This window comes from Pectinophora gossypiella, chromosome 1, assembly GCF_024362695.1.
Source record: "Pectinophora gossypiella chromosome 1, ilPecGoss1.1, whole genome shotgun sequence".
Classification (NCBI taxonomy): Eukaryota; Metazoa; Arthropoda; class Insecta; order Lepidoptera; family Gelechiidae; genus Pectinophora; species Pectinophora gossypiella.
Genome location: NC_065404.1, coordinates 13,363,688 through 13,378,428, shown reverse-complemented (window position 1 = coordinate 13,378,428; position 14,741 = coordinate 13,363,688). Strand labels below are relative to the sequence as shown.

The following is a 14,741-nucleotide window of genomic DNA, read 5'->3' as shown; positions in this document are numbered from 1 at the left end:
GGGGACATGATATTACTCATGACTGTACTTAGAACAGTTTATTATTATTTGTAATTGAGAAACAGAATTTCTAAGAATATAACAAAGTATTAGCTGTTTATTGTTTCTCAATCTAAATTTTAAAAGCTGCCAAGATAAATAAACCAAATAAACAAAGTTACAAGATAATATTTTCAGTATCTACTTAGTTAAATTTGTAAAAAAATACATTTTTAATTTTCATCTTATTTTTTTTATTTTAGTTTTTAGTTGTCTACTAGAGTAGGGAACCGTGAATTTCAGTTTTTTTCTTATCATGTTATCTTGTCTAGCTTATTCGATCCCACTGCTGGGGTAAAGCCTCCCTTTGTTTTTTCCACTCCTATCGACTTTTCGCGACCGACCAATCCCTCCGATAAGCATTTTAATAAATAAGCATTTTTTTATTTTTTTTAATAAAATTATTATTATTGTTGTTATTATAACAATATTTTAAATACATTGAATAAACATAAACAATTTCCAGTTAATTCACAGTTCGATTAATGTTTATTATATAAATCTAAACACTACTGTAAATGCAGTTGAATTATGATACCTATTAGCAACTAAGACGGGCTAAACGTTTGTAGTGAATTAATAATTTATAGGGCCGGTATATTAACGGCAATATTATGTTAAACAAAGTACTTCTTTATAATTGAATAAATAAAGCATATTACTCTTACTTAATTTTACATAGACAACCAATATACGTTGACAGCCTCCGTGGTCTAGTGGTTAGAGCGTTAGGCTCACGATCTGGAGGTCCGGGTTCGATTCCCGATGGGGACATTGTCGAAATCACTTTGTGAGACTGTCCTTTGTTTGGTAAGGACTTTTCAGGCTTGAATCACCTGATTGTCCGAAAAAGTAAGATGATTCCGTGCTTCGGAGGGCACGTTAAACCATTGGTCCCGGCTATTAGCCGTAAAAACACCTCCACCAACCCGCAGTGGAGCAGCGTGGTGGAGTATGCTCCATACCCCCTCCGGTTGATTGAGGGGAGGCCTGTGCCCAGCAGTGGGACGTATATAGGCAGTTTATGATCAAAATAGATCAGATCAGGTGGAAGATGTAATTGAATTTGGGTGTCTATTTTGATCAAAATAAAGAAAAGCATTAGAGGTACAAACTAATTGTACACATAATGTGAACCAAATAACAAACAACAATTATTTTTATATATTATGCGTCTGCCATTAGAACTTATTTTTGAATAATTGTGTACCTGAGCAATGAAAATAGGTAATTATCACTTCAAATCTGAACAATGCCATCTATATTACTTTTGGGGAAAGTCGCCTGGAAATTCACCTCATTCGGCTAGTTAGAGACAACCATCGCAAGAAGATCTAAGTACCCACAATTCTTCGACCTTTTTAGTAACGGATAGGTGGTGAGTCGTATCACTATCTATAATGGTCGAGCCTACTGTGTTAGTGAAAATTGCATTTCTTCTTCTATCGTGTGGATCGTGAGATGGATTACCAACCCCATCAACCCTGGTGTCAGGGTTATTATTGAGCCGCCAAAGGCCCCTGACATGGCTCATGTAACGACTAATTACCTTACATCAGTAAGTAGTAACGGAGACCAACGGTTTAACGTGCCTTCCGAAGCACGGATCATCTTACTTTCGGTCAATCAGGTCATCAGCCTGTAATGTCCTAACCAAACTAGAGGTCACAAAATGATTTTTGTGATACGTCTGCACCGGGATTTGAACCCGGGACCTCCGGATCGTGACCCCAACCCTCAAACCACAGGACCACGGAGGCCGTAAAAAAATGTCAGCTGAAATTAATCAAATCAAATACACTTTATTGCACTAAACTAAAATTTCAACAATGAGACATAACACATTAATACAGTACAATTTGGGCGACCTTATTGCTCAAGAGCAATTTCTTCCAGGCAACCACCAAAAGGAAACAAACATTTACAAACAACTTGGATGCGGGATGGTGCAATAAACAATAAATACCTAAAAGTAAAACTAAAGTTAATATAAATAAATAAAAATAAGTTAATATAAATTAGTGTATTAATACCACCCTAAGTGTGTGTCAAACGATTTTCAGGACATTATTTACAAAGATTTATTATCAATTAATTATTTTCAATTAAGTATTGTTCTTTTTAAGCTAACTTTAGTTTATACTTTTTATTATCAGTGTTGTGTGCGTCTATAATTGGCAGGCATACCGGAACTTTTCCTATGTGTATTTTATATAGTGTGTTTGTGTATGTACTGCTGTTGATGTACCATAATAATTAAATAAATAAATAAGATTTGTAAACATGTGGTCTTGAGAATCATTTAAGAAATATTCAATTTATAATAATATACCTACATAACATACCATAAAAGAAAATAGAAAGCTTTTATTCCCATAGAATACTAGTCCAATAAAATGCTACATAATGGAGAATACACCTACCAGCATAAAATTGTATAAAGATAAAGCCATGTTCTCAATTTATGCGCATCTTAACACTTATCGAACGACTAATTGGCAGTATGGGCAACATTTTAAAGGTCACAGCTTGCCACAAATCAGGTGGTGTATCGCGGTTTTCTCATAGTAGATTATAACCAGAACAAATAGGTATCGAGTACAGATACACATTGTTGGTACACGGAATTTCAATCAGAGTGCGACTGTTGCGACGAAAAACAGCCTAAGTGTATTTGAAGGTAATGATGATTTGGAAATCTACAGCTGTTTAATTTAAGGTCGGTTTTAAATGACAATAAGGAGTAATTGGGACGTTTTCACAGTAAGTGTTAGAGATGAAGGAAAATATTTGCAGAATTGTCGGCATCCAGAGAGAAGCAACGCAAGTAGCTGTAATTTGTATTGAAATAACCTTTGAATGGGTATCGTAGCATTTCATCAGTCCGACCGACAACGGATTTATTATTTTTTGCCGGCAAGGTCTTAAAGCACGAAATTATTGTTTTTATCTCGACAAAGGTATTTCCAAAGCAATTATGTTAAGTTTTAATTGGATCACTTGGGTTTAACGACTCGTTGGAAAAAGCTGTTAGTAGCATCCTTCATTCATTCCTCGAGTTGTGTTGCACCTGACGTTCATATTATGATCACTTAAAGTAATCGCCGTCTATTTTAAAACATGTCTTTATGTCAGATTATTTTCTTTACTAGTTAATTTGACAATCGTCTATTTTTAAGTACATACATAGATACATAAACACCGAGGTAAACAGACACAATGACACTCCATTCGCTTCGATCCTGACACTTCTCTTACTTCCTCCACATTCATCAATCGCTTCATACATGCACGCCGGTTCAGAGTAGATCGTACTAAACCTTTTCTAAGGTCATCTCCAATTTGGTCAATGTACGTCCTTCTAGGTCTTCCTCTGCCCTATCACCAACCTTCGCTTTGTATACTGCTTTCGTAATTGTATTATCCTGCATCCGCTCATCATACCTATTTTTAAATACTTACCTATATTGTGTCCCTATTACCATATAGAGCAAATGATAAGTAATGTCATCATCATCATCATTGGCCACAACATCTTGACAGATGATGGTAACAGTGAAATATATCAAAGCCCAATTTTTTCTATATACCTACTTTACGTCTTGAGAACGTCATCATAAATGACATTGAAATAGACACGTACATGACTCCAGCGGAGCTTTTTTTTTGACGTGACTTATTGTAGATTTGCCGCAGATGGCATTAACTACTTGACCGGACAAATGGGGAGCGCTGAAGGCTCTCACCCGGTACACCAGCGGAGCAGAATGACAATTCAGAGTGTTAGTGAATCGTCGGAAAAATCCACTTGATATCAACTCAGAATCATGGTCTGAATCATCCCCCTCAGTATTCGTTACGATGTCACTAACACTCTGTATATATTTCCTTACTTAGAACTCCCAATACTTACCTACTTAATCTCATTTTGGAACAAACGACAAAAAAAAATATTTGAAGTGTACAATATCAAGAACGAATTATTTAATTTGCCCAAACTTGAAGTATTCATAACACACCCATTCAAAAATAATAATTCACAAAAACAAAGATTCACGAATACTCGTACCTACATTAGAGGCGCAAAAAGCGCATTACGGGCCGAATAATGACGGGTTGGTGGGTAATGACAATTATGGCGAGTGGGATTCATTAAGAACATTAAACGATGGACATAATCCTTTCAGTCATCCGGGTAATGACGGCCGACCGTGGGAACGGGCTTGACGACAGTTATGTCAAGGCGGAAAACACTGTTTAAACTTTGCTACAATTGTTTTTGGTGTTCCGTGTGACAGTTCCGCCATTTTTGATTCCACGTGTTTTTGTCATTGACATACAATACAAATACACTTTATTGCACCAAAATAAAAAGAAATAATTGCAAAAAGACTCTTAACTAAGTAAATGGCAAATATATACTTACCTATAATACAAAAATAAATAAAAAAAAACAAATGTATGCCTTATCGCATTGCATTAGTGCATTATTGGTATGATTAAAAAGCGTTTTATAGTCATCATCTCCCTAGCTTCATCCCGTTTTTTACAGGGTCCGCTTACCTAACCTGAAGATTTGACAGGTCCGGTTTTTTACAGAAGCGACTGTCTGACTGACCTTCCAACCCGCGAAGGGAAAAATAGCCCAAATTAGGTCACATACCTCCGAAAATGCATTTCTCGGGAATGTGGGTTTCCTCACGATCCTTCACCGCTGTGAACGTAATAAACACATATGATCCAAAAATGAATTCGAAAAAGAATTCGACAATCATTGGTTTAGGCCTCTGCTGCAAGCGTTCTACCAACTGGGCTACCATGGCTCTCGATTTTATGGTATAAATTTAATTTTATACATTTTTGAATAAAATTTCGCATTTTCTATCAATCATGGTCATTTTCTACAAAAGTATAACTGATGTGGTTACATGATTCTTTATGTGTTATTACTTTGAAGAAGATATTTTTTTATTATTTGAATTGTTAGTTGATGAGCTCTGAAATAAGCTAGGCAAAATTAGGGCGCATTCACCGAATGAAAGTGTAACTTTGATTTGCAACCTTAATAAACAAAGTAACGTCCTTCGTGGTCCAGTGGTTAAGCGTTAAGCTCACGATCCTGAGGTCTCAGGTTCGAATCCCGGTGGGGACACATCACAAAAAATCACTTCCCCTACTTTGGGTAGGAGCTAGCAGGTTGATCAACCGATTATCCGAAAATGCAGTCTCTCTCGGCTACTATTTCTTTAAGTATATAGGTACCTTACCAGGGGGCTTAGCTCCGTAAGCACGAGACTCTTTCTCGCCGCGACAGAAGTCATCTGTCTCTTTCTGTGCAGTACTGTGAGAGAGTGACGCTGACGGTGCTAAGCCCGCTGGTCGGTACTTGAGCCATGTCAGGAGTCTTTGGAGGCTCAATGTGACCCTGACACTAGGGTTGGGAAGATCACTCATTCCCCTCACCCATACAGGAATCCCACATAAGAAAGGAAGACTTTACATATGTGAGCAAATGTATAGAGCTACGAAATTTCAACAATATATATACATACTCTACAAGTACAAGTTTAATACCTCCTAATAGAGTCGTTAAGTGTGAACATTATGTACGGAACACCTCGACAAATTGAACAGTGCACTTAACCGGTCCGTAAATGTTGTCCTACAAACTGATAAGGGATTGTGTACGTTTCTAAGTTAAATACTTATGTAAATGTAAGCCTTATCTCTACCTATGGCATGTCTAAACAGTTTGAAGTTTTTCTTTCCTTTTTCTCAAATACGTTTCGTTTTCTTAGTTGATTATCGTTCACTAAGAAAATAGACATACATAATTGGATAGTTTCCTAGGTCAAAGGTAAATAATTAAATGCAAATTTAAAAATAGAACCTAGTGTGGATTATCAAAAATAATTTTCTTTCTGTATCTTTCTGTATCTTGAGAGACAGAAAACCTCAAATGTAATAGTGGAGTCAAAAATATATCTCTTGATCGGGACGTAAGTGAACACGTCGCGTAGATCTGATGAGAACGTGATGAAGAGCAACTGTCGAGAATCGTGACTGTCACACCGTCAAAGTATACTATTCAAAGTACATGATAAGATGTGTTTTGTCGCCAGATAAACCTGTGTAGGTATGAAGACTTTATATTTCTAGATTGTCTACACAGCTCTTTAGTACGCCAAATCGTAGTCAACTCATGCAAATAAATAACAATAATAGGGACTCTGCAGTCCCGAAATATGGTCCAATGGTTGCGCGTTTAGCTCACGATCCGAAGGTCCCGGGTTCGAATAGCACATATCACAAAAATCATCTTAATGATCCCCAGTTTGGTTAGGACATTACAGGCTGATCACTTGATTGTCTGAAAGTAAACTGATCCGTGCTTTGGAAGGCACGTTAAGTCGGTGGTCCCGGTTACTACTTACTGATGTAAGTGTGTAATCGTTACATGAGCCATGTCAGGGGCCTGTTGCGGCTCAATAATAACCTGACACCGTAGGGTTGATGAGGTTGTAATTCACGTCACAAACCCACACGATAGAAGAGAATAATTGTATGAATAGTGTATCTTTCGATTTGACTGCAGTTTATTTATTTTTGTCCACCAAGTCCAAGTTTATTTACAGTTGATTCCTGATAGAGGTCTACATAACACATAACATAGCAATCACAATCTTCCCCAGCTACTTTTAAGTCCCACACAATAAGGGGCTATATTTCCGAATGTATATAACCCGGGTGCTTTCAAGGCCAAAGTGAAAAGGCACCTTCTGGGCGAGCTCCATCTTAGGCCTTAAAAAAAAGGGGGCGAGCCTAATTGTCATTAATCCTGGAACAAATCCACTGAAGTCCACGCGATTTAAATTAATTATGTTCCAAACATGAATTTAAACGCATAAAAGCGAATTCAACAGCGAACAACAGAAAACCCCAAGGTTATCTGGATAAAATACGCACTTAGGCCAGGCGCGAACTACGAGTTTTTCGCTGCGCGGCAGAAAAAAGCAGCGGCTTAATGTCGCACTGTAATACTATACCAAACAGTTTTAAATTGTATTACGCGCACTTGACGGCAGAGCCACCGCAACGGCGCAGTATTACAGTGCGACATTATGCCGCTGCTCTTTTCTGCCGCGCGGCGAAAAACTCGTAGTGCGCGCCTGGCCTTACACAGCCTTAACTCCAACAAAACATTTTCAAAAACCGAACACAAATTCCGGCGAGTTTCCAAACAAAACTTATTAATTAAAATCTCTCAAAGCTTATCAGCCTCGACGAATACCTCGGAAACAAACTCGGGAGCTGCTAAACAAATTGTAGACTGTTCACAAACTATGCTGCAGATACCATCAGAATAAATTAATTATTATGACATTAATTACCAAAAACAGCCCAATTAGTAGATATTATGAGAAAATGTGGACATTATTAGACGATATGTTTCACATTTGTTAATTCCTTGTTTATTGGTCCAGCTAAAAAAAACTAGATTGGATTGTGAGATTTATTACATATTTGATGAACACGTGTGAATAGTGTCCAGTCTTCATCTTTGGATTTTAACGGCCTCTGTGGTCCAGTGGTTGAGCTTTGGGCACACGATCCGGAGGTCCCGGTTTCGAATCCTGGTGGGGACTTCCTAGTTCGGCTACGACATTACAGGCTGATCACCTGATTGTCCATAAAATAACATTCGTGCTTCGGAAGACACGTTAAGCCGTTTTGGTCCCGGTTACTACTTACTGATGTAAGTAAGTAGTCGTTACATGAGCCATGGTAGAGGCCTTTGGCGGCTCAATAATAACCATATGTATTTCAGTAGTAATGAGTATTTTTTTAGAATACCTTTCATCTCTACTAGAATACAGTTTCTTCTTACTTACACTTGTCTTTCTTTCTTTCTGTCCTAGCTCAAGAAACAACATGCTACCACTACCAAACCACTTGAAGCTCAACTCGGCTCTGACCTGCCGCCTGGTTGGAGGGTTGACCAGAGAACAGAGAGCCGTGTGCCACGAAGCTCCTGATACAGCAGCTATAGCGTTCGAGGGTCTACAGTTAGCGGTCAGAGAATGCCAGCACCAGTTCAGATGGCACCGGTGGAATTGTTCCAATCTCGCTGTTAAGAGTGCTAATCCACATGCCAGTTCTATCATGAAGAGAGGTGAGTAGTCTCTTTATCATTATGAAGCTTATTTCGAGCCCATAGGGGTCAGTACAGACTCCGGAGCCCTGTGTGACCCCTAGTTCGATTAGGACATTACTGGCTGATCATCCGAGTGTAGGATAATCCGTGCTTCGTAGGGTATTCGTAGGGCTAAAGGTTGCCTGGAAGAGATTGCTACCTTAGCAATAAGGCCGCCTGTTGTACTACCAATTTAATTATAATACTAATGTATTTTTAATGTGATTCAAGTGCAATAAAGAGTTTTTGTATTTGTATTTGTATATGTTAAGCAGTCGGTTCCTACTACTATTTACTTAAGTTTAAGTTAGTTTTAAGTAAGCATTAAATTTACTTAAGTTAATGTGTAAGCATTAACTCAATAGCATCGAATAAGGAATAATAAATACTACGTATAGAACGACAACGACGACGACTCTACGCTTCCCACCAGCGTCTGCGGTAGATTTAAATAGTTTAGATTTATTCGTTCAAAGATGAAGTCTAAAACAAATTCGAAAAACCTGCGACCCTGAGAGTGAAGCGTTCTTCCAACTGCGCTACCAAGGCTCACCTTCTGAACATACATAAACAAGGTTATTTATAATCCAAACTTTGTCGTTAATGGTAAGCCAATAATACTACAAGCTTTATTTCAATCTCGTAGGTGGTAGCAATCAGCAGCGACGTAATGCCAAAACCAGTCCCGCCCGACCTGTAATTCCATATGAAAACTTTATTAAAATAAACGCAACTAAACATCAACCCAATCGCGATCAGCCATTACAATCCGAATTTATTACGACGAAAAGTTATTCACGCACATTAAGAGCCACCGGAGACGATCGGGCGCATTATGTCACGAATATATTCATATTTACGGTGGACGCCGCATTATGCGCATATTCGGGTGTGAAAAGGCTTTGTCTATTTTACAACAATCATCGCACACGTTGACGTGGAAATTTACGAGCATGGAGGATGGGAGACAACAAATAAAGATGGCTCTTGGTGTCCAGGTGCGGCCCGCCCCGCGCCCCGCGATTTCACGCTACGTGTGGGTCCCGACCTCGCCCCGCGCGCCCGCGCACCGCTCGCCTCTCCCAATTAATATCTTAACTGGAATTGCCTGGACCTTAGTTCCATCGGAGTTACTCAATTTTCTCCACGCCCTTTTATAGCTGCACGCATTTTAATAACAGCTCGAAATACTCTTCGGACCTTATGGTAACTTCTCTCTTAAGAAGTGTTCGTATTGTTTATTGTTACCTATCTAGGTATTGATCATAAATGTAGTAATTACCGACTTGGGACACAAATTGTTACACGGATTAACCTTCGAATGCTGGCGCGGTCTATTGTGAGAGGGTATCGAGCATTATTAGTATTGGTAATACTCCGTAACGACACCTTCCGGCCCTTCAGCGCACGATTCCGTTCAAATTGAAAGATTGTGAAAAAATAGCGTTACTAAACACTTAAACATCTTTCTTAACTTGTCCATTGTTGGAGTCCCGAATTGAAACGCCGACGGGAGAATGAAAGCAAAAAAAAACTTCGAAGAACAAATCGAGAGAGGCTTTTAAATAGGATAATAGCGATCGATGATCGAAGAAGAAAGATAATAATGATTCGGGACCGTTGGTTTTTTTGCCGGAGTAGATACATTGAGGAAAGAATGCTGCGGACGGATGGCATTCGGGATAGATCCCGGGGATTTGTTCCGCTTCCCCGAGATCCTCCACACGTTGTTAGCGCGCTTGTTGTACGTGACGCTGGCACAATACTCGGAACACTGGAGGATTTAACGACTTTTGTGAGGGTAATGAGGTTATTGTGGGAAGGAGTTGTCGCCTCGGGCGTTGGTGGTGACGATGGTGGGCGAGATTAGCGCGCGTCGTCCGCGTGTCGGTATGGCTGGCGGCGCGGAGGCAGCAGGGTGGCGAACATGCGTCGATACCAATCTGGCGGCGCGGCGCGGGCGCACGTGACATGAATTCACAATGGGAATGTGTCATAAAAAAGTGACATTTATTGGCGTTTTATATCAACAACGTGTCCGCAGGTGACAGAGTGCCGTCGACAATGTGCGCTTATGATGCTGCAAAAACATGATGTGTTGTCATGAAACATCTTATCTGTCGACGTGTCGTGAGAAACTGTCGGTGTTCGTGGACGTCTTTATTTTACTGCACTAAAATCATCAGCTTACATTATAATTTTGGAAAAAAAATTAGAGCTTGACATGACAGATGTAGGTGAGGCGTCCACGAGTGATGATAAAACTGGCCTAAAATAACACTTTAGAAGGATTTAGACAAAAAGGGAACGTGTCGAAATGTCTCGATGTCGGTGTGGCTGTCCCTCTAATGGTCGTCGATAACATCTCTCGGTGCGTTACCGAATCGTGCTCCTTCAGATGCCTCCAAACTGTGAGAAAAAACACAAAAGTGGTAATAAAAAATGTGAATTTGTCCAAAGTTCCCGGTTTCAAACGTGACATCGAGTGGTTTTTTATTTCACCTTTTTGTTCTGTCGGATTATGAGTCGGCTTTTAAAGGGTAATTAAGTCGAGAGGTGTGCTGGTGAGATTGCGGAATTTTTCGGGAATAGTTTTAATGGGATGAAATGACGGGTCAGTTTCGTCAATAAAGATGTGTGTTTTATAATATTTTTGGCTCTGTTTTATCGTCCCTATAATTTTATCATTAGTGTTCAATTTGCCCTATGTTATCAAGATTTAAGTCTTCCCAATCAGAATCAATTATTAAAAAAAACATGTTTACTTACATTAACTTTTGTGAATGTATCATCAATAATTAATAACTGACAATGAAGGGCCCCGAGCCTTTGGAGTGAGTATGGCGAGTACGTGCTAAATCTGTCTCCAGTGACGTCACCAGCGGTTTATCGCCCGGTTTCGGTAATTAGCGATTCGCAACAGCCTCGGACCTCCGAACGAAGCTTAATTGGCACAAAACCCCTTCCAGCCACTGCCGAGCTTGTAATCGATGATTTTTAATGTTATATTTCATGACAGAAGTAATTTACTTCCCAAATGTGATCGCTTTTAATAATCGAACAAAGCTACTTAATCGCGTTCCGTTACGTCTTTTCCTTCACCTAAGTATTGTCAATCCTTATTTTGTCTTATTCTGATGCAGTATTCTATAATGTATTTGCAGACATACTGCCTGTTAATGTTATGTTATATCATGAATAATGTACGAGAACAACATCGTCAATGAACCTCAACCGTTATCCATAAGAAGAAATCTCAATGAATCCCCTTTCGAAAACATTACCGATAACAATCTGATTATTATACGGAAAGTTTCCGTTGATTGACCGCAGAAAAACTTGACGCGAGTTCATTCATTTTGGCGCCAGATTTATAGGCTATCGGCCGAGAAGCGAGAACCGTCACGAAAAACGATTTTAACATCGCAAAGTGCACAATCGTAAATCACGCGACGTTGTGCGCAAAAGCATGCGCGACGTCGCGCGCGCACAACGTTGCACAACGCGGAAAAAGCCGACCACCGCTGCGTCCGCTCGGAAAAACCTATCAGTATGCGCATTCGATTAAATAAATGTCGCGGACGCACATTTTAAAATAAAGAATCGGAGATGAAATAAAACGTTTAATGATAATTGAAATTTGTATTTACTTAGGAGCGTCTGTGAATTTTTTGCTGTCCGGCGCCGGGTTGCCGTATATGGTTCGAATGTAGATTTGCCAATTTAATCCGTTCGAGGAACCGAGGTGGCGCTGCAGTGGCGCGAGAGACGTGAGCTGTCGTCCGCCCGACTGTCCTAGTGATGGACAGGTATAAGTAATTAGGTCCGAGCGTTGCTTTTTGTGCCGCAACCGTGCAATGCTGACTTATAAGTAGTAATGAAATTAAAATTGCTTGGATTTCAATGTTGCCCGATGATTATGGATGAACGGCCGGTACACTTTTATACGTACTTGGTAATGGTAAATCAGTTGCCACTGTAAATAGGCTCGCTGCAATACATCCTTAATCTGCAATTGCGTTCCTTGAATTGCACAGGTGAACCTACCTATATATTGTAATCCTTACCAGGGATATAGAATAAAAAGCCCCGTAGGTACCAATTCCTATAAGCATTAATAAGTAATCCGATGTTGTAGAGGTGCCGACCCCTTCCCCCCCCCTCCAGCTCCCCCCCCCCCCAAGTAATATAATGAAGAAATATACACAAATAAAATGCTGTAAAGTATACAATGATCTACCCTATTATTATCCTGCTGTTTTTATTGTTTAATGCTATACTCCAAAATGTACCATTTTTTATTGCAAATATATAATGATGTATCTGAGTAACTACTAAACTTAAGCGTACCTTTCCTCTTAATATTTCATCACCTAAAACATAATATGGCATCAAGCCTGTATCCCGGAAGGGGTAGATAGAGGTGTATTTCTAGTATACACTCCTCGCCAACTATGTTTAAGTCTCATGTAATAGGCTGTATTAAAAACATGTTATATCAATTTGTGATCCCATGATAAGTATGAATCGAAAAATTAAAACAAAGGTTTTTTATCATTGCCCAAGGATTCGAATCTGCGACATTTAATATGCAAGGCACACGTCCACCTACTGAGCCCACACGACTCTCACTCAAGAGGACGAATAGATGTTTACTTTTATTTGTCGAGTGAATAAAAATAATGACATGTGTAATGCATTATTGAAACGAATGCGTCCAAAAAACAAAGGCACAAGTGTAAGAGAAGAATTTAAAATCTGTCACTTGATCGAAATTCAGAACATTCGGGTCGTAAAAAGTAGAAAGTCACATAATTTATTTGATGCGAATCGCATAAGATCTTTCGGACTGACTGCAGGCTAATTGTTGTAAATTGATGTTATTATAAGTTATATGAAATGTAATCTATCTCCTAAGTTGATTTCCTGTAAACATCTGCTTGGAGAGTTCTTTCTTCGTATATTGCTGTTTCGTATATACCTTCATGCTATCATACCGTTACAATAAAAATATAAACGCCTCCCTTCAGCCACAAGATAAGAACAAGTGTTATTTTTTTTTGACGTGACTTTTTGTAAATTTGCCGCAGATGGCATTAACTACTTGGCCGGACAAATGAACGAGTGACACATCCACGAGATTATTTAGAAAAGCTCGGTTCCTAAATTGACCCGACTGATAATCAATTCTCTTGGTTGAGATGTTCGCGCCCCAAATGTTTTAGGTACTTGGATTCCAATATGATCTGAATTACTCGTAATAATAACTTTGCAACAACATGATATCCCGTCCACACACAACCCAACCGCTTACTGTCCAACTCTCAACTTGCGTTCGAAAACCAAACAAACCTCGATGGAATAATTCGTCCATAAGCACCAAAACAGTAAACCAGCTCCCATAACTCGGAGTCATCGAAATCGATCAACAGACCGTAGAATAAATCGCGTCGTATCGATTCGATCGCTTCAAGACGATCGACAAATATATATTTGTCACTGGCCACTTGGAAAAAGCTCGTTGGGCCAGAGGACAGTTCATTCTGTTTATACAGTTTATAAATAAACAATAACATCGCCCGATTTGGTTGGTACACCGTAACATTCATCAGGCGACCGTATTCGATCTTGAATGATAACCATAGCCAGAAAGTTTATTTACAAGTCACGACTAGATGAAGGCGCGTTGGACTTTATTACTTTCCATTGATGGATAAACGATATTGGTTTTCGAACAATCAGCATGTAGGGAAGTTTCATTTGAAATTAAATCAAGTGAAACGAACTGACACCAAACCAGGCGCCCTGCAGAGGTTGGTGTCAACTAGGTACGTCTTTTTGATGCATTCCATAGAATACGAGTATCAAATGGCGTTTTTACTTATTCTATATCAGTAAGTAATAGGGGTTTGTCAAACAGCCACCATCTCGTGAGATGAGCTTTTACGTGTAAAAGCAAATCACCAGGGTTTCAAGGAAATCAGAATTTCAAGCAGTTTAATGAAATTTTCTTAAAACTTCACTGTCTACTATACTATACTTTTTCTTGCTTTGCACTCGCTGCACTCGGACGTGTTTTGTGTTCTGCAGTTGCTATTTTAATTTTAATTTAAATATTTTATTTTCATAATCGTCAATTTATCGGCTCCTCTCGTACTATCTTGTGGAGATGGTCATATAAGCCAGGCGCAATTGTAATTGGTGTCGTTGTCTCGCTTGTGCTCGTGGGAGATTGAAAAAGTGAATTAGAAAAGTTAAAAAGTGAACGTTTGTGCGAGTTTCGAACCCGGGGCCTGCGTGAGAAGAGGCGGGTCGCTTGACCGCTGGACCAAAGTTTGTGGAACTCACCCAGCGAAATTTTACATCTCTACGAGCCGTGGAAGGCCGGTACCAGTGTGCTACGCGATCATAAACGATAATTAATTATCGTGGTACATAGTAAAGATGAGTCTATGTGGTGGTTGTAGTAGTGTTATTAGCGTTATTGATAAAATACACTGTACTGGCT

General features: G+C 39.3%; 1 protein-coding gene across 1 annotated transcript in view; it reads left to right on the top strand.

Annotated features, from left to right (window-relative positions):
- The window catches only part of LOC126366131 (protein Wnt-10a), a 39,253-nt gene that overhangs the window by 1,497 nt on the left and 23,015 nt on the right, over positions 1-14,741 (top strand). The window contains exon 2 of the mRNA XM_050009114.1: positions 7,959-8,212. Coding sequence (XP_049865071.1) covers positions 7,959-8,212 — 254 coding nt within the window. The remainder of the gene's footprint in view (positions 1-7,958; positions 8,213-14,741) is intronic.